At 52.2% G+C, this 20,293-nt stretch overlaps 1 protein-coding gene across 2 annotated transcripts in view; it reads left to right on the forward strand.

The window, feature by feature from the left end:
- Positions 1-20,293, forward strand: part of LOC146868866 (histo-blood group ABO system transferase-like) — a 547,149-nt gene that overhangs the window by 165,245 nt on the left and 361,611 nt on the right. For both annotated transcript variants that reach the window (XM_085613883.1, XM_085613884.1), the window contains exon 2: positions 3,399-3,480. In XM_085613883.1, coding sequence (XP_085470009.1) covers positions 3,399-3,480 — 82 coding nt within the window. The remainder of the gene's footprint in view (positions 1-3,398; positions 3,481-20,293) is intronic.

The following is a 20,293-nucleotide window of genomic DNA, read 5'->3' on the forward strand; positions in this document are numbered from 1 at the left end:
TTTCATGCCTTTTGTTGCCTCTAGCGCCTTGGGAGCGCTAGATTTCAGGTTGCCAGCTGGAGTCTTTGCAGCTCTGTGCTGCGACGTGGGACTCCCCCGCGTTATGATTATTTGTAAATAGCGGGTGCCCACCCCGCGTTTGGAGCTTGATTGCGGGTGCCCACCCCGCGTTATGATTATTTTTGAACGGCGGGTGTCCCCCCCGCATTATGGTGCTTTGTAGAGAGAGTGGGTGCCCACCCCGCATTCACTGAAGGAATCACCGCCACGGCCCGGGAAAGAGGAGCGCCGGATGCAGAAGTCCGGCCATCTGCCTTGTTGTGGGCGGGGCCGGCGACACAAGCCGGAGCCTCGCGGGCTCCACTTCCTCTTTCCCCGGCCGGGGAAAAAGCTGCGCAGAGCCTCGCGGGCTCTTGCCTGCAGAACCCAGTACCTTGTGTTGCCGGTGTGCTGGGCTCTCATAGTGAGGAGAGAGCCCCGCGGATTCCCTGCGCCAGCCTAAGCGAAGTCCCGGGTCCCGAGAGGGGACCTGGGTGAAGAGGAGACCGGGAGAGGCACCAGTGAGTACCGGTAAGTGGGGGCTCGAGTTTTGTGGTGATAATCGAGGGCCAGTGTACAGGGTCCCTCTCCTGAGCGGCCCCGCCTGACAGAGGGCCTCTCCAGCGATACCGGGCATTCCGTGCGTAGAGCCCCGGGGGGAGAAGTACATCGGGGCACATTGTCGGTGCCCATGCCATCGCCCAGAGGTGTTTTACAGCTGCCCCACTCGCTAGAGGGCAGCTCCAATGATAAGGGGGCATAATTATCTTCAGAGCCCCGTGTGGCTCCATCGATGGGGCAAGTTTATTTAAAAGCCCCGTGGAGGCCAGAGGGCACTGGGTGCCGGGCCCCTAGTGCAATTGACAGCTGCCCCACTGGTTAGAGGGCAGCTGCCACGTTCCATGGGCATGGTTTGTTTCAGCGCCAGTGCGCTCCACAGTGCTTTGGGGCAAGTTGTTGTTCTTATTGGCGCATAGTTATTTCAGGAGCCCCTGCGCTCCATGGGGGCATGTTTGTTTTCAGAGCCAGATGGCTCCAAAGTTGGGCACATTGATTTCAAGGGCCACTGAGAGCCCCAGCCTCATTTGTAACTTTTCCAGCTGCCCAGCAAGTAGTGGGCAGCTGCACCGTTTAGGCTCAATTCCTGAGAGGGACAGAAGTGGCACAGAGGTGCCAGGCCTCCCCCAGCTGCGCAGCAATTAGTGCCAGCTGCTACGTTTAGGCCAGCATGAAGTGCGCACCCTTGACTTTCGCTGCATAGGCAGAGCGCCCTGACTTTTGGGACACAGGGCATTTGAGCCCCGTTCTTTGGGATGGCCAGTTGGCCAGGGGGATCGTTAGGTTTGTAGGGCGCCAGGCCCTAAATGTGATTTATGATTAGGATGTTAGTGTCTAATGCGTTTAGACTTCTAATGTGATTTTGATGGGAAGAAATGTAATTCATGCAGTATGTTTTACGCACCCTGTGTTATACCTCTAAATGTGGTCTTTTATGATTGAGGTTGTTTTGCATATCATGGTTTATGCTAGGGCGATTATGTTCCACTGTGTGAGTTATGCCCCTAATGTAGTTATACTTAGGAGGTTAGGGTCTAATGCGTTAGACTTGTGAGAGATTGCGTAATGTGTTTATGCCCCTGTGATGTACACAGGATAGGTTTTATACCTGATTCTATTGTGATAATGCTGAGGTCATTATTGCGCCAGTAGTTACTGGTTGTGCTCTACAGTTATAATTTGTGTTACAGTTGGTATATGTTCTACATTTACCATTGTGATTTGTGCTAATTCTGACAGTGGCCCAGGTGGCCCTGCCTTGTGTAAATAATCCCTTGTAAATATTGCCCAGTGCCAGTTGGCACAGTGTATGTTGTGTGATTACTATTCTAATGTGTTATGAGAATACAAAGGCTATTTTTGATATAACCTTGTGTGGAGTTCCTTTTGTAGCGTGCCTGGGATGTTGTTGCTGCGTGCGTGCGCAAATGCTTTACACATGGCCTCCGGGATAAGCCTGACTGCTCGTGCCAAGCTACCAAGGGGGTGAGCAGGGGTTATCCTTGGCATGTAATTCCCGTGCCCTGACTAGAGTGGTGGTTTCTGCCTGGCTTTGGCGCAAGCCTTAGCCAACCAGAAATCCCATTTCTAACAGTTACTAAGGATGGTGTTGTCTCTCCATTACAAATTCCACATTTCAGATGCTTCCCATGTATAACTTGTAAAATTTGTGCAGCGAAAAAGTGTCAAATTTGTGCACTACTTGGAATCCTTGTTCGAGTATAAATTGTCATTTGCGCCCAGAGAAAATTATCTAGTTATTTAAGATACTTTAATAGCATTGCAATGGCATGTGTGTGAGCCTGAAAGTTCAAGCTGGGACAGCTGAATAAATAAACAAAATGATCACAGCTGGGAGAAGGGCCAGCTCATTATTGTGGAAGCCCCCAACTTCTGCCCAATCAAAACATGTATTCCTTGATCTCAGTATGTGGGCGGAGCCACAGTCCCTCCCTGGGTGATTCTCATATAATTGTCTGGTGACTACTGCGCGCTAAGACAGACCATAACTAGACCACATCAGGAAATAAATATAAAAGTGGAAAGCTCATACATTAATGCTCCGACCCACAGGTCAAAGGACTGTCAGCTTTCCCAAACTCAGGAACGATTTCTAAAGCGTTTTGATGATAAACATTTAGCAGACAGTGGCTATCTTTCGTGAGGCTGTTATGCTGTTTTTAGATGTTATTATATTTAGATTTATAAATCTTTTTTTAGAAACTTGTCAACAAAAGAAAGACCTGTCTCCTGATGGAGGGATTTTACAGATCAATGTACATTGAGTGAATAAACATCACTGTGTAATTAATTTTAAATCGTAAAATTAGCAACCTTTTGATGAAATGTTAATATAATTAAATGTTCACTTGATCAAAGGGTTAACAAATGAAACGTATTACAAGTAAAATCATTTTTCTAGCATCTTGAATAAAAAGGGCCAGCTTCATTTGAACAGTTGTACGGGTGCATTACTTGTACCCTAATGTGGTTGTGCTTTAAACAAATTATATGTTTTTCTTCATTAGCGAGGGTGTCCAGTGCGAGACCAGGAGGGTTAAATCCATGCCAGACTACTTTCAGAATACACATGAGGTACATTAACCTACAGTGATTGCAACTGGAAACTATTTACATAGGCAGTGGTTAGCTTGAAAATGTACCTGGATCTAGCCCTCCTAGACTTGTGTTGGACACCCCTGGTATAGATGATTTCAGAGGTCAGATGACTGTTCTTGTCTTTGAGTCTTACATTTGTGATGTTGGTTGCTAAAGTCCCTGACTTCTGATTTCCGTTACAGGGATCTCTTCCGCAGTATCGATCCAGCCGCGATGGATACTAGGGGTCCTAGTGGGACTCACATTCTTCACCTCATTCACCTGGTAAGGATGTGGATTGATAAAAAAAAGATGTTACAAAGAGATTTGTTGCTTTTAAATTTAGCTTTGCTTTCAGAACACTGCTGTGAGTTTTTTTTCTAATATAGCATTTTGAGCCTCTGGGAGCTGGAGAGAAGGAAGAGAGAACATTTCATGCCGATAAAAGATGGATTTAGAACCCTGGGCCCTGACACCCGCCCCATCAGCGCAAACTTCCTACACTGTCCGCCAGCATCAACCACCCCGTCATACTATTTGCTAGTGGACATTCCTCACACTGTCAGCTCTACACTACCAACCCGGGCCAGCACCTCACACCATCTACCAGTGCCACACCTCACACTGCCACGACAGCAGCTCTCAAAGCCCACCGTTGTGAAGTGCTTTGTAGGTGAGGGAGAGGAGTTCAGAGGTGCCGCCTTTCTAGATGGAAACCATTGGAGGTCTCAGGTGTTTGGGGATGTGTGCTCGTGGTGGGAGTCTGGTGTAGCTTTGTTTTGAACCACTTGATGTCTGTTGGTGAGCTTGGCGACGATGGCTACGTAGAGGGCGTTGCCATAATCTAGTCTGCTAGTGAGCGCTTGTGTGACTGTCCTGCTGGTGTCCAGTGGAGTCAGCTGAAGATGTTTTGAGCATCTTGTATGGCATAGTATGTTGAGCTTGTGTGAAATAGTATAGAAGCGGGCAGATCACTCTTGCATTTCTTATCAGAGTACCTACGTTCAAAGAGCCACGTACCCCGTACGGGTTTCTTGAGATATTGTGCCAAAGCTGACAATGTAGCATTTTTTGTTGAGAGCTAAACCCACTAGAATATGATTGTTGTTATCAGAAGCAGATGTTCAATGGACAGACCTGATATGAAGTGAGGTTCATGGTTTTCGGCTTAAGACCATGATTTTGGAGTTCAGAAGTTGGGTTGCGACTATGTTTGTTAATTGACATCAATGTGGTGTGACCTTGGTCAGTCGTCGGAAACCCTGAACCACAGTCCCGGTACCTGCACTGAGAACTTGAGCCTAGAACAATGAAGCTTAGCCCAGAAGACTTGTTTAGGCCACCAGCGTGGGTTCAGGCAACATGTGGTTCCCATCAAGAAAAATATAAAATGTAATTTTTCGTAGTTAATCAGAATGAATGAGGCAGAAATAAGATGAACATCACGATCATAGACCCAGAAATGAAGTAAACAAGTTCTAGGCCCATCTAATGTGGGAAAACTGTTCTGCGTCTGTAGTGTTGGGCATGCTCCATTATCCAAATGAATACCCCCATGCTGGTCGACTGTTGGTCTCTTCCATGACACAAGCACGCTGTTTAAATAAAAGGCTCTGCCGCTTCCGCTGGGCACTGGGCACATGGAGACCAGCCAGCACCACTATGCTCCCCACATGCAAGCAATCTCAAACCAACACACTGGCGCTGACTATGGGGCTGGTTTAGATCTTGGCGGATGGGTTACTCGGTCATAATGGTGACAGATGTCCCGTCCGCTGAAATATAAATCCCATAGGACATATTGGGATTTAATAATTTGGCAGACTGGATCTCCGTCACCGCTGTGATGGAGAAACTAGTCCACCAGGATCTCAGTCAGGCCCTCGGTCTTGTCGATCTCCATCTTGAACGTTGTGTTCCACTTTGCGCCATTAGCTTTCCTCGACTATAAATGCCTTCTGCTGTAAGAGACCAGTCAGGACTTGATGGATGGCCGGCATCTGCACCTACGAGACATAGCAAGTATGGAGGTGCTACATGATGAGGCCGAAGAATTTGTATACGGCTCTAACAACTGCGCACATATGCTGAGCTGAGACGCTAGGGACTCTCAAATCTTATCCAAACTCTAAGGGTCCAAGGCAAACACTCTAAATCTGTCTCCAAACTGACCACCTGATTGTTGACTTTCTTCACTAACGAACGGGTCTATATTGACCATTGTGGTGGTCGCCAACCTTACTCTGAAGGGAGTTCCTACCCTTTTTTAGGTCTCGCCTGACCCAGCGCATGCGCTGGTCTGGCGAGGCTTATTGAGAGGGCTCCAAAAAGTGCTACCAGGCCAGCCTAGAGCTACAGTGCGCGGGCGCGCGCCGCGCTTTACCGCGATTACTTTCACTTTCGCGGCCGCACGGCTGCTTGGCATAGCCAATAGGTCTCGCTTTTGGGACCTTATAAGTATTTAGTTATGCAACTGTTGCTTGGCTAAACAATTATAAGGTCCCAAAGGCGAGACCTATTGGCTATGCCAATGCTTGTCTGAAGGGGTGACCAGGCACAGGAAGAAGTCCTCATCAAGCAGAATGATGACACATGACGGTCTAGTGCTAGTCGGCAACCAAGGTCACCGACTACCTCTCTGGCTCAGAAGATCTACGCTATCCATCGGACCTCCTCACTGCCAGATTTAGAAGATTTGGAGAAGCGCAAGGAGGGCGTGAAGGTGAAGTGTACCGAGCACATGTAACAGACAGGTGTGAATCTCGTCGAGGGACCTGCTAACGCATCAGACATAAATTTGTAACCAGCCTGAAATCACCCATGTCGATAAAGGGGAACTTCATCAGTGTGATATGAAATTCACAACATATCTCATTCGAAAGAGCACGCGGTCTTCACCCAACCCACTGTTGGCATCTTTCCCTATGGGAAAAATGCACCCCACCTCTCTGCCTGATATTTGTTGCTCATAAAGATCACAACCTCAGTAGAAAAATGTTTGTCACCAAACCAAGATCTTGCCCTATAACCACTGTTGCCCTCCTGAGATACTTCACCTCAGCAGCTCTCTCTGAGTTCACCACCTCTGAACTGAGCCACATTCTCAAAGTCTTTGCAGGACCTTTCAAGGGCCAAGGATGCCTGAAAGACAAGGTGGGATGGCTGGCAGCCTCCCCTCTCGTCTTCTGATAATAGTAATAACATTTCCACAGAGCATGGCAACCTCCTAAGAGGTGTCTCAGTGGTTGGTACCGGAGCCACCTGTCTATGTGCAGTTCACAAACCCCCCTACATCCTGCTCTAAAGAACCATGTTTTAATTTTGTTCCTGAATATTTCCTCTTTCTGGGCCTGCTGAACTACTAAGAAAAGAGAATTCCATAGTTAAGGTGCTAAGAAGCCGATCGACTTTCCACCACAGTGCCGCTCGTTAACATTTCATCATTGGCGTATTGGATCGCACTGGCTAGCCAAAGTAGAAGCAGCTTCAGGCCACTTTGAACGAGCAGGGATCGCTGTGAAAGGTTGAAGGCCTCCCCATGGTTCCCTCAGATCATAGCAGCCGCATATCCAAGCGACCAAGATGAAGTTCTCATCTCTGAGGGCAGCTACAGCCGAGGATCTGCTCACTAGGGTCAGAGGAGCCGGCTGGTTCTTGGAAGAGGATTGTAGGGGGTTGGCTTGCTCAGTGGGGCAAATTCTCCCACTATCATGCACATCTAGAGCCTACTCAGACGAACACTCCTTTCCTACGACAGCCCCACCTACCCCTTAATAGGGCTGGCCTGAGATGGAAAGCTTTTGTCACAGAATGGGGGTTATAGGTGAACAGCGCCAATGCATTACTTGAATCAGAAAACTACTTGGTAAAATACCCAGATTCATTTGGCAAAATTTTAAATAAAATGTATGGATAAAATAAGAACAAAACAACACAATCACTGGATTCTCCCTTATTTAAGACCACAGCGCAACTCACCACTTCAGGCCGCCTCTTGCCATTATCCAGGCCAGAGGGGCTGGATCAGGGGCAGTCACCTCGTGCAAGCAGTCACAGCTTTCAAACTTCACAGAGTACTTTTGGGGGGTTTCCCCGATGTGCCTCCTCACGGCAGACAGACTGTTTTAGTCCTTCTGAGTCTGCCTACGCCAGCAGGCGGCGCCCTTACCCAGCTGCAAGTTCAGTCTTTGCTGTTGGCACAAAATGTCTTCATCTTGAGAGAATCTTCTGGATCCAGCTCCTGATTGGGGGAAGTTGGCTCTGCGCTCAATTCCAATTTCCAGCAAACAATCTTCACACAGGCCAGTGGCAAATCACTCACAGCTGGCCAAGTGGCCTGCTTCCAAGAAGAGTCCTCTTTGGTGCCATTGTGTGCTGCTGGGGCCACCAAGAGATCAGCCTTCTCACGTGCTGCTTGGTGTGGGCACTCACCCCTTGCCCACTTTTCCAGGATCCTCTTTCCAGCTTCTGCACCACATATGTTCACGGTCCGGCTGTCTACCTGACGTGTTCTCACTGCAGCCACGCGCTGTCCCTTATCGCACAGAGCAGCCCTGGCTCCAGAGGCTAACAGGCCACTCACAAAGCCTGCCTCCTCCCCGTCCAGAGTTTGACTCTACCCTTGTCCTGCACTCCATGGGCTAGAAGGCTTCACCACATGAAGGTCACCGCATTAATCCGAACCTTCAATCTCAGTCACCATCAGATATAGCCGAGATGGCCCCTAGTTTACTATAGGTTTCCCACTTAAGGCTACTTCCCCAAAAACTATGTGGTCAGTATGAATTTTTTCATAAATCACATCTCTTAAAAGTGAAAGTGGGGTGCCCTTGGTGAAATCAGCACGAATGTGTTCTCTTCCATGGTAAGCCTTGCTGCATGCTTTCCTTGTCCATGAGAACAGGCACTTTAAAAAATCAGCCTTTACTATTTATCTTGCCTCCTCATTCTCATACAACTGAACCAGTGGAAGGCAGAGGCGGCGCCATACTGGCCCCGCTCCCTCCGATGTACTCATCAGGGGCAGGCAGTGGCGCCGTCAGACTGGTCCCGCCACCTCTGATGCACTCGTCAGGGGCAGGCAGTGGCGGCGCCAGACTGGCCCCACCTCCTCTGCTGCACTCCTCAGTGGAAGGCAGGGGCGGCGCCAGACTCGCTCAGCCTCCTCAGGTGCACTCAGCGGCAGGTAATGGTGGTGCCAGACTGGTCCTGCCTCCTCTGATGCACTCCTCAGTGGCAGGTAGTGGTGTCATCAGACTGGTCCAGCCTCCTCTTATGCACTCCTCAGTGGCAGGTAGTGGTGTCATCAGACTGGTCCTGCCTCCTCTGACGCACTCCTCAGTGGCAGGTAGTGGTGTCATCAGACTGGTCCAGCCTCCGCTGATGCACTCCTCAGTGGCAGGTTGTGGTGGTGCCAGACTGGCCCCCCTCTTGTGATGCATTCCTCAGTGGCAACGCCGGACTGGCCCTGTCTCCTGCATTTCTCAGTGGCAGGTAGTGGTGGCGCCAGACTGGTCCAGCATCCTCTCATGCATTCCTTAGTGGCAGGTAGTGGCGGCATCAGACTGGTCCACCCTCCTCCGATGCGCTGAGTGGCAGGTAGTGGCAGCATCAGAATGGCCCCGCCTCCTCCGAAGCACTCCTCAGTAGAAGTAGTGGCAGCGCCAGACTGGTCCTGCCTCCTCTGATGCCCTCCTTAGTGACAGGCAGGGGTGGTGCCAGACTGGCCCGGCCTCCTCTGATGCATTCCTCAGTGGCAGGTAGTGGCTGCATCAGACTGACCCCGCCTCCTCTGAAGCACTCCTCAGTGGCAGGTAGTGGTGGCGCCAGACGGGTCCCGCCTCCTCTGATGCATTCCTCAGTGGCAGGTAGTGGCAGAGCGGAGTGACCCCGCCTCCTCTGCTGCATACCTCAGTGGCAGGTGGTGGTGGCGCCAGACTGGCACGCCTCCTCAGATGCATTCCTCAGTGGGAGGCAGTGGCGGCGTCAGACTTCTCCAGCCGCCTCCGAGGCATGCCTCTGTGGCAGGTTGTTGTGGTGTCAGACTGACCCACCTCCTCTGATGAACTCAGCGGCTGGTGGTGGTGGCGCCAGACTGGTCCCGCCTCCTGTGATGGATTCCTCAGTGTCAGGTAGTGGTGGCGTCAGACTGGTCCAGCCTCCTCTGATGCTCTCCTCATTGGCAGCTAACGGCGGCACCAGACTGGTCCCGCCTCTTCAGATGCACGCCTCTGTGACAGGTAGTAGTGGTGTCAGACTGGTCCAGCCTCCCCTGAGGCATTCCTCAGTGGCAGGTAGTGGCGGTGGCACACTGGCCAGCCCTCCTCTGATGAATTTCTCAGTGGCAGGTAGTGGCAGCGGGTGCCAGACTTGCCACGCCTCCTCTGATGCATTGCTCAGTGGCAGGTATTGGTGGCATCAGACTTGTCCAGCCTCCTCTGATGAACTCCGAGGCAGGTAGTGGTGGCGCCAGAGTGGTCCCGCCTCCTCTGATGCATTCCTCAGTGGCAGGTAGTGGCGACGTCCGACTGGTCCAGCATCCTCTCATGCATTCCTCAGTGGAAGATAGTGCGGCGCCAGACTGGCTCGGCCTCCAGTGATGCCTTCCTCAGTGGAAGGTAGTGGCGGCACCAAACTGGTCCTGCCTCCTCTGATGCACTCCTCAGTGGCAGGCAGGTGTGGCACCAGACTGGCCTGGTCTCCTCTGATGCACTCACTGGCAGGCAGTGGTGACGCCAGACTGGCCCCGCCTCCTTTCAGCCATTCCTCAGTGGCAGGTAGTGGCGGTGTCAGACTGGCCAGCCCTCCTCTGATGCATTCCTCAGTGGCAGGTAATGGCAGCGGGTGCCAGACTTGCCCGGCCTCCTCTGATGCATTCCTCAGTGGAAGGCAGTGGAAGGCAGTGGCGGCGCTGAAGTGGCCCTGCCTCCTCTGATGCACTCAGTGGCAGGTAGTGGCGGCGCCAGACTGGTCCAGCCTCCTCTGATGAACTCAGCGGCAGGTAGTGGTGGCGCCATAGTGGTCCCGCCTCCTCTGATGCATTCCTCAGTGGCAGGTAGTAGCGGCATCAGACTGGTCCAGCATCCTCTCATGCATTCCTCAGTGGCAGGTAGTGGTGGTGCCAGACTGGCCCCCCTCCTGTGATGCATTCCTCAATGGCAACGCCGGACTGGCCCCGTCTCCTCTGATGCATTCCTTAGGGGCAAGTAGTGGCAGCATCAGAATGACTCGGCCTCCTCTGATGCACAGCTCAGTGGCAGGTAGTCGCTGCGCCAGACTGGCCTGGCCTCCTCTAATGCACTCCTCAGTGGCAGGCAGTGGCGGCATCAGAATGGTCCCGCCTCCTCCGAAGCACTCCTCAGTAGAAGTAGTGGCGGCGCCAGACGGGTCCCGCCTCCTCTGCTGCATACCTCAGTGGCAGGTGGTGGTAGCGCCAGACTGGCACGCCTCCTCAGATGCATTCCTCAGTGGGAGGCAGTGGCGGCGTCAGACTGCTCCAGCCTCCTCCGAGGCATGCCTCTGTGGCAGGTAGTGGCTGCGTCAGACTGACCCGCCTCCTCTGATGCACTCCTCAGTAGAAGTAGTAGCGGCGCCAGACTAGTCCCACCCCCTCTGATGCACTCCTCAGTGGCAGGTACTGGCTGCGTCACACTGGCTTGCCGTCCTCTGATGCATTCCTCAGTAGAAGGCAGTGGAGGCACCAGACTGGCCCAGCCTCCTCTGATGAACTCAGCGGCAGGTAGTGGCAGCGCCAAACTGCCTCGGCCTCCTCTGATGATTGCTCAGTGTCAGTTAGCGGCTGTATCAGACTGGTCCAACCTCCTCTGATGTGTTCCTCAGTGGCAGGTAGTGGCAGCGCTGGACTGACCCACCTCTTCTGATGCACTCCTCAGCTGCAGGTAGTGGTGGCATCAGACTGGCTCTGCCTCCTCTCCTACCTCACCTCAGACGTTACTCATGAGTCTTGCAAAGGCAATAAGAATGATCCTTTCTCCCCTGAGCGTCTTAACGAGTCTGCCTCACTACAAAAGACAGGCTGTGCACAAACGGCTGAGAATCTAAACACAGTGCATTTACATGCAACTACAACCACTCATAAGATGAATTTTCCAATCTCTGTCCATGTTTTAAGGGAAACAAATGCAATGGGAACGGGTTCGTGAATTCTCAATGCATTTCAAGGCAGTAGGACTAATTAGGTCAGATTTTCTGTGATGAAATCTGCACACATGCCCCTGTTAAGGAACTCCTCAAGCACGTACGCATATACTTTTAAGAGGATATTGGTGTTCCACACGCTTTATAGTTTGCACCTGGCTTCCGTCCCCACACCTTTGTTTTCTTCACTCCTTTGGATCCCATCTTCCTAGCAGTGGCGGCTGCCACATAAGAAAAGTGGTGGGGAGGGGAGACTATAATAATTTTAAAAAAGTTAAATTTACTTGCTGCCGGCCGCCTCCCGCGTTGTGCCTCAGTGCTGGGTCTTCCTTGTCCCAGCAGACACTGTGACTACGTCACAGACTCCCTGTCCAATCCCAGCGCTGCAGAGCAGTGCGGGGATTGGCCTGTGCGGGCTGGAAAGACGCTCTGCTCAGGTCAGGGAGTCTGTCGGTTTTCTCTAACCCGGCTGTTCAATACAGCCGGGTTAGAGAAACCTAAATGCGCATGTGTGCTTTGGTCGGCCTGAGACAGCCGGTCAAACACATATGCACACTTAGGGAGTGCACATAGCACTCCTCCTCCCCCCTCCCATGTCCCAGCCCCGCCCCTCCCTGCACATGCTGGCTGAGCCAGCGGCTCAAAAATAAAACAAAAATGAATTATTGTTTCAGTTTTTTTGCTGCTGGCTGTAAGCCAGTGGGGAGAAGTTCCTCTGCCATTGTGGAGGAGCCGCCCCTGCTTCCTAGTTTCTCATTACTTCCCTTTCACACTTAGATTCTTGCTGCTTTGTTCCTTTTGCAGTTGCGGCTGATCTCTCAGGGTTCAGTGACAGTGGCAGCTAGTGGCATTTGAAAGTGGTGAGGCCCACGCAGTGGTTGAATGCCCACGCAGTGGTTGAATGCCATTCCTCTGCTATTCTTCGACCACCATTGTTTTAATGTTAATAAAATGTTATCACAGAACGTGCATTCTTTTGTGATCCAGATTGACCCATCCTCGTCATCTTGCAAGGCAGGTAAAAAGCCAGGAATGTAACCATGACAGAGGGAATTTTAGCACAAAACGCAATATTTTTTCATTTTTTAAAAAAAACAATCCCCTCCCAGGTGGGCGAGACCTCCCGGCCAACATTTGCACCCCTTCGCCTCTCATGGTCACAAATAACACAATTCGTTTATGGTGCAAAAAGGCCACAGCTTTATTGACATATGGTTAACCAACTCGCAATTCAATCAATCAATCATTTTTGTCCATTTTGTTGCTGATCATTACAGTCCTGACCTGAACCTAGACAGCACCCCTTTTTTGACAGCGTACTGAGTGAATGCCGCTTCCTCACCCGGTCTAGCACTTCCTGAGGCCTCTAGGCTACACCTTGCTGCCAAAAGTTCTTGTCCTGGGTGGCCCTTTTGCCTGACCCGGGCTGCAAGTGCTGTGTCCGCCCTCTGCTGACTCCATGCTGACCTATATCCTGCCCCCCGTGCCCCTCCGTAAGGCAACCCAAAGGCACAGGTTTGAGCGGCTCCCCGTTGGCTATTGCGCTCTGTCTGCCGACCTTAGTGGAGTCCCCGACCCGGTAGGGGTTTGTCGCGGGCCCCTCATCAGTCCGGCTTCGTCTCCCTGGCCCGCTTGCTTTCACGCCTGTTGCTCATCCTACTGAGCACTGCTGCCGGACGCCGCCTCAATGCTCTTCTCCTCTCCCGAGTCAGAAGCCATTAACATGATAATAGTTACTGGAGGACATTTACCAAACAACTACAGCACCCAGAGGCCTTTCACAGAAAGAGAAAACTATGCATACCTCACAGCTCTGAACTCGTCAATCAATCAATCCATCGATCAATCAGGGGTTTATAAAGCATGCTACTCACCCATGAGGGTCTCAAGGCGCTGGGGGGGGGGATGGGGGAGGGGGGGGGTTTAGCTCCGGGCCAGTCGAAGAGTCAGGTCTTGAGGTTCTTCCTGAAGGTGTGGAGGGTGGGGGAGCGTCTGATGTTCGCTGGGAGCTCGTTTCAGGCTTTGACTGCGACGTAGGAGAAAGCTCTTCCTCCTGCTCTGGTTCTGCGGATGCGGGGGGTCTCTGCGAGGGCGAGGACTGCGGAGCGAAGGTTCTTCTTGGGTACGTGGAAGGAAACTCTCTCGTTGAGGTATTCAGGTCCGATGTTGTGGAGGGATTTGTAGGCGTGGGTGAGCAGTTTGAAGGTAACTCTCTTCTCGACGGGGAGCCAGTGGAGGTTGCGTAGGTGCTGGGTCATGTGTTCGTGCCGTGGGGTTCCGGGGACGAGTCTGGCTGCGGCGTTCTGGATGGTCTGTAGCCTGTGTAGGAGAGTTCTGTTGATTCCGGCATAGAGGGCATTGCCGTAGTCCTGTCTGCTGGTTATGAGTGCTTGGGTGACGCCTTTTCTGAATTCTGGGGGTATCCATTTGAAGGTCTTGCAGAGTATCCGAAGGCAGTTGAAGCATTTGGAGGCGATGGAGTTGATCTGGCGGGTCATGGTGAGGGAGGAGTTGAGGAAATGCTGAGGTTCCGTGCCTGGTCTGTCGTGGTGGGCGGACTCCCGTGGGCAGAGGACCACCAGGTGTTGTCCCAGGCGGAGGTGGAGGGTCCGAGGATGAGGACCTCGGTCTTCTCCGAGTTGAGCTTCAGGCAGATGTTTTTCATCCAGTTGGCAATGTCTCTCATTCCTTCCTGGAAACAGAGTCTAGTGTCTTCGGGGTTTTTCGTGAGGGAGAGTATGAGCTGGGTGTCGTCGGTGTAAGATACTATGCTGAGCCCGTGTTGTCTGACGATGGCGGCGAGGGGGACCATGTAGATGTTGAAGAGCGTAGGGCTGAGCGATGATGCTTGGGGAACTCCGCAGTTGATCTGAGTGGGTTCGGAGAGGAAAGGAGGGAGTCAGATCCTCTGGGTTCTGTCGGAGAGAAAGGATCGGATCTAGGAAAGGGTGGTTCCTCGTATCCCTGCATCGTAGAGTCTGGCTGCGAGGGTGCAATATGAGACGGTGTCAAAAGCTGCGGAGAGGTCTAGTAGGATGAGGGCTGCGGTGTGCCCCTGGTCTAGTAGCATGCGGATGTCATCGGTGGCAGCGCGGAGGGCCGTCTCAGTGCTGTGGTGGCTGCGGAATACGGACTGGGAGGGGTCTAGGATGAAGTTTTCTTCGATGAAGGCGGTCAGCTGGGTGTTTACGGGTCTCTCTGTGACTTTGGCAACGAAGGGGAGGAGAGAGATGGGCCTGTTGTTTTTCAGGTCTGTCGGGTCGGGGTGGGCTTCTTGAGAAGAGGTTTGACCTCCGCCCGCTTCCAGTCGTCGGGGAAGATGCCGGATTCGAAAGAGGCGTTGATGGTTCATCCTAGTTTGGGTGCGATGGCGGTGGTGGCCCTGTGGTAGATGTACGGTGAGCAGGGGTCCATGGGGGCTCCTAAGTGGGTGTTCTTCATGGTCATGGTGGTGTGTTCGACGGTGGCGGGATTCCAGGTGGTGATAGTCGGCTCTTTGTCGTGGTGGTGGAGCATGGGGTGGTGTCCGGCTGTCGTAGAGGGCCTTGATTTTCAGATAGAAGTAGGAGCTGAGCCTGTTGCAGAGTTCCTGGGACGGTTTGATGTCCATGGCTTCGCTGGGGGGTTTGGTAAATTGCTGTATGACGTTGAAGAGCTCTTTAGCATTGGTTGCGTTGGTGTGGATTTTGTTCCTGATGAAAGTCAGTTTGGTGTCTCTTAAACGCTGGTGGTATTCCTTCAGGGCATCCCGAGAGCTGTTCTGGTCTTCCGTGGTTTTCCGGTTTTGACAGGTTTTCTTGAGGCATCTGCAGGAGCGCCTGGCTGCTTGGAGATTGGTGGTGAACCAAGCTGCTTTCAGGGGGCGTTGTTTTGCCGGGGTGGCGGAGGGGTCCGAGCTTGTCGGCGCAGCTGGAGATCCAGCAGTGAAGTTCTAGGGCTGCGGAGTTGGGATCGGTCGTGGCGCTGGGTGGGTCTAGGAGGAGGGTGGCGTTGAGGTGCTCCTCTGCGATCTTGCTCCAGTTCCTTCGAGGTGGGCATTGGGGGGGGGGTTTGGATCCGGGGATGTGTTGAAGGTGAAGTGTACGCAGTGGTGGTCCGTCCAGGGGGGCTGCGTGGTATGGCTGAAATGGATGTTTGTCCCTCCTGCAAAGATGGGGTCTAGGGTGTGTCCACCCATGTGCGTTGGGGTGGTGATGAGCTGCTTCAGTCCGAGGTTGGAGAGGTTGTCGAGGAGGGTGATGGGGTCGCTGCTGCGTTTTTCAAGGTGGAAATTGAGTTCTCTGAGCAGAATGTAGTCTGTGGAAGCGTGGGGTGCGACGAGGTCGGCGATGGTGGTTGCAGACTGGCTGCGTGGTCCGGGGGGTCTGTAGGCAAGGGTGCCTCGTAGCGTGGTCCTGGGGTTGGTCTGGGTCTGGAAGTGGAGGTCTTCTGTGTTCGAGTGGGGGTCGCTCGTGTTGGAGGGGGAGAATCGAAGGGAGGCCTTGTGAGCGATGGTGAGTCCTCCTCCTGGGCGGTGGGGGCAGTCCCTTCTCTGGATCTTGTATCCGTCGGGGATGGCGGTGGCGATGTCAGGGATGGAGGCGGTATTTGTCCAGGTTTCGGTGAGGAAGGCGACGTCTGGTAAGAGGGTGTCGAGCAGGTCCCAGATCTGTGGTGTCTGTGTAGGGAGCGTACGTTGAGGAGGATGCATGTCAGGGCTCCGGTGGTCAGACGTCCAGCGAGTTTTCGGCTTTCTTGGGGGCGCAGTCGATGGTGAAGGATCGTCGGCAGTGTCTGCAGGAGAATTGTCCTTGGGTGGTGTTTGGTGTGGCTATTTGGCAGCCGTTGAGTCTTCCGGGGTTGAGTGTGTGGAGTGCGGCGGAGATGTATCGGCGGGGTTCCGGAGATCCAGGGTTCCTGGCGTTGGCCGCGGTCGGGTCGCAGATGGGCGCAGCGGCCACCATTTAGTAGGGGAGGGGGGCGGTACTAGGGTGGGGAGGCAGGAGCGGGGGCTGTGACGGGGGAGGGGCCGCAGGGGCAGCAGCAGCATGAAAGGCGGAATACGGGCAGAAATTAAAAATTAGAGCGAGCAGGAGTGAAAGTCAAAACAAATAAAATACCCAAAATAAATGATGATCCCCAACCAGGACAGGGGCAGTGACAAGCTGGACCAGTGAGCAGGGGGTGAGGGGGACACCAGGCGGAGCAGGACCTGGGTCGCCTGTGCATCTGCGGTGGGCTGCCGGCGCGAACCCTGGTTGAAGGAGGGCTCAGACAATGCGGCAAAGTAGCGGAGCTGCTGGGGAGAGTGCTGGCCTGGACCGGTGGTCAAGGCTTCACCCGCGCTCCCCCGCAGCGGCACCCCATATTTAGTAGGGGAGGGGGGGCGGGACTAGGGTGGGGAGGCGGGAGCGGGGACTGTGATGGGAGGAGGGGCCGCAAGGGCAGCAGCGGCGGGAAAGGCAGAATACAGGCAGAAATTAAAAATTAGAGCGAGCAGGAGTGAAAGTCAAAACAAATAAAATACCCAAAAGAAATGATGATCCCCAACCAGGACAGGGGCAGTGACAAGCTGGACCAGTGAGCACGGGGCGAGGGGGACACCAGGCGGAGCAGGACCTGGGTCGCCTGTGTGTCTGCGGCAGGCTGCATGCGTGAACTCTAGTGGAAGGAGGGCTCAGGCGATGCGGCAAAGTAGCGGAGCAGCTGGGGAGAGTGCTGGCCTGGAACGGTGGTCAAGGCTTCACCCCTGTGATTTTTGCTGACTTATGAGTTTATATTTGCTAATGGACTCTCTTTGAGCAAGAAAGGATTTGGTAAAGCCATTGGTGACTGTAATGTATGGCATGTGACTATAACAACCCCCCACAAAAAATCTGAGAGAATGTCACATACTGCACATAAATGAATAAATGTCGATATTTCAGCAAACTGACCACTGTCACATTCCAAGCGCTTCATGTATGGTTTGCAGTTTATTACACATCTATTTATGTATCTGACGTACTTGTAAAGCGCTACATAGAGTCATAACTTATTCAAAGCACTGTACATATCTGAACCCAAAGTAGGAGAGAAGTTCGGATATATTTAGCAGTCAAATAGTCTTGTGGAACACAAGAGAGCAAAGAGATTGTTTGGAAACAAGGAGGATTCTTTCCAATATAGGCAGGAGGAGAGGAGAAGTCGTGATTTGCACAACATCAACCACTGCAACATGTGGAGCTGGGACCTTACTTGCAAAACTGACTTCAAAGAAGCCAAACTCTTCACTAATCATAACAAGTAAGCACCTCTAGACAAAAATAGGCATAGATCATCGAGGTACGGACTTAGGCCCACATGCATCAAAGCAAAAACCGGTCGCAAACGGGCAGATTCTCAGAATCTGCCCCTTTGCGACCGGTATTTTTGCATTTGGGATGCATCACCCCAAATGCAAAAATCGCAATTTAGGTAATCTCTAAATTGCGATTACTTAAAGTTGCGATTGCATTTAAGGAATCTCAAATTGAGATTCCTTAAATGCAATGCATTAAAGTAAAAATATTAGCGAATTCGCTAATAGGGGGAGCAAATTACCATGAAGTTGAACTTCATGGTAATTTGCAAAAACTTTGAAAAATGCACTAAAGTGCATTTTTCAAAGTTCCATTTTACACACACACATGCCTTTGGGGCATGTGTGTGTGCAAGATGTACTCCCATGCAGATTTCAGGGGTGCAACAGGGTGTCCTTTTGACACCCTGGCACCCTTGAAATTGCATGAGCAATTTGCGATTCTCTAATTCATTCCTATGGGCCTGGAGGCCCATAGGAATGAATGGGACGGCATTCCTTAATTGCGACTCGCAATTTGCAAGTCGCAATTAAGGAATTTGTAGGAATCGCTATTTTTATAGCGATTCCTACATGCACAGGCTTTTGCAATTCCTTAATTGCGATTCCTTAAAAATCGCAATTAAGGAATCGCAAAAGTCTTTGTTGATGCATGTGCCAGAATGTGCCCCAATTCAATGGGTTTCATTTGATCAAATTCAGAATTCCAATAAGCAGAATTGGGGTACAAAGCCTGAGACCTGCAGGTTGCAGGCACGTCTCTGTAAAGACCGCTTAACCAAGAACACAACCTCACAAATGTGCATTGGCCAAAGGGACACACACGCTGGTAAGTAGTTATAGTTAGGATGCAGTTTCCATATGAAGAGTGTTTTTTGATTTGCCAATAACTTTGGCGTGGTTTTACGAATCTTCGCGAAATTTTCTAAACTATCGGTGCAGTAACTTCAGCTGCTATCTTCAAAATTTCGGGGTGATTCGTCAAGTGGGGGGTCCCAAAATGCTTTTTCTCCATTTTAACTTCCATAGGAAAATTTAGACACTGCTACAGCCCGAACTGCTAAACGGTATTACACAAAATTTGGCAGAAAGGTCGGTCTTGGCCCAGAAAGCACTTTTTTGTTATGGTGTAAATCCGTTCAGTAGTTTCTGAGACATTTAAAAATATGCTACCCCTGCCGATATTGTGCCTGAGATCTGATTGGCTGCCAATACTTCAAACCAGGAAGTGTTAGCAGCCATCATGTGACTCAGTTGAACCGAATCACAAGAAAAACATTTTTTTTAAAAAGAAGGGGCAGGGTAGAAAAATGAATTTTTCTACTTTTCGGTGGGAGTCAGGGTGGATCAGTGAATCCTGCAGGGCAAAAAAAAAAATAGAAGCGTTGCCTCTCTCCCTGCCTTTAATTTAGGCCCCTGGGTGGGCCAGGTCAAGGGGGCATAAAAAATAATGATGAGGGGCCACCAGGTGAGCCCCCCACAGCCCCGGGGTCCGCCATCTCCCCGGGGCTAATGTGAAAGGGAATGCAAGGGGGCCATGCAGCCTCCCCGCAGCCCGGGGTCCGATATGAAATATAAATGCGTTGGTGGCTTCAGTCCCCCACACGCAGTCCCGGACACCGCCACCTCCCCGGTACTGATACACTGAAATGTGGGGGGCAATGCGGCCCCCTCGCTGCCACGAGGACTGCCACTTCCGCAGGCTATATTTAAAAATGTGTGGGGGGGGGTTCCAGGCCTGCCCCTGCAGCACCGGGCACCACCACCTCCCTGGGGCTTAATTTTTGTTGGAGGGGGGCCCCTGGTGGATATGTAAATGGCCCTGGGGACCAACACCCCCCAGGGCCGCTCCAGCAATGTCCCGGGGTGCCCAGCCCTGGGAAATTGCAGTTCGCTATGGATTCAAGCCATAGCAAACACTGCTCCGCTTCATGGAAGCGAAAGCATTAATAATGCTCTCGCTTCCATGAAGCAGAGCAGAACTGCTTTTGGACAGAGGGAGCAGTATGTTTGCAGCTCCCTTTGTCCAAAAGCAAAGCCGGCTCCCGCAGGAGGCAGAGAGCCGGCAGGGACCGCGGGGGCCTTGAGGCAGTGGATGGGGTCCCCTGAGAAATATTGGTCCGGGATAGAGGGGCAGCGCAGGCCCCGGCCCCATTTTTAAAAAAATGAAGGCCTGGGGATGGGTTTCCCGGGGCCGAAATAGTCCTGGGGAGGGGGGCCACGCTACTCCCCTCCCTTTAAAAGAAAACCTAAGTAAAGGCCTGGCCCTGAGGGATGGGGTCCCCGGGGCTGAAATTGGCCTCAGGAAGGGGGCTGCGCGGCCTCTCTCCCATTTAAAAAAATAATGGGCAGGCCCAGGAGATGAGGTCCCCGGGCTGTAATCAGCACGGGGAGGGATGCGTCGTGGCCCCACTCCCATTTAAAAAACATAAAGGGCAGACCCCGGGGGATGGGGTCCCCGGGGCCGTAATTGGCCCGGGGAGGTAAGCCGCGTGGCCCCCTCTCATTAAAAAAAAATAAAGGGCAGGCCCCAGGGGATGGGGTCGCCAGGGCTGTAATCATCCCAGGGAGGGAGGCCATGCCGCTCCCTATCCACATTTTTTTTTTTTATAAAGACAGGAC

Source organism: Triturus cristatus, chromosome 1_2 (assembly GCF_964204655.1).
Source record: "Triturus cristatus chromosome 1_2, aTriCri1.1, whole genome shotgun sequence".
Taxonomy (NCBI): Eukaryota; Metazoa; Chordata; class Amphibia; order Caudata; family Salamandridae; genus Triturus; species Triturus cristatus.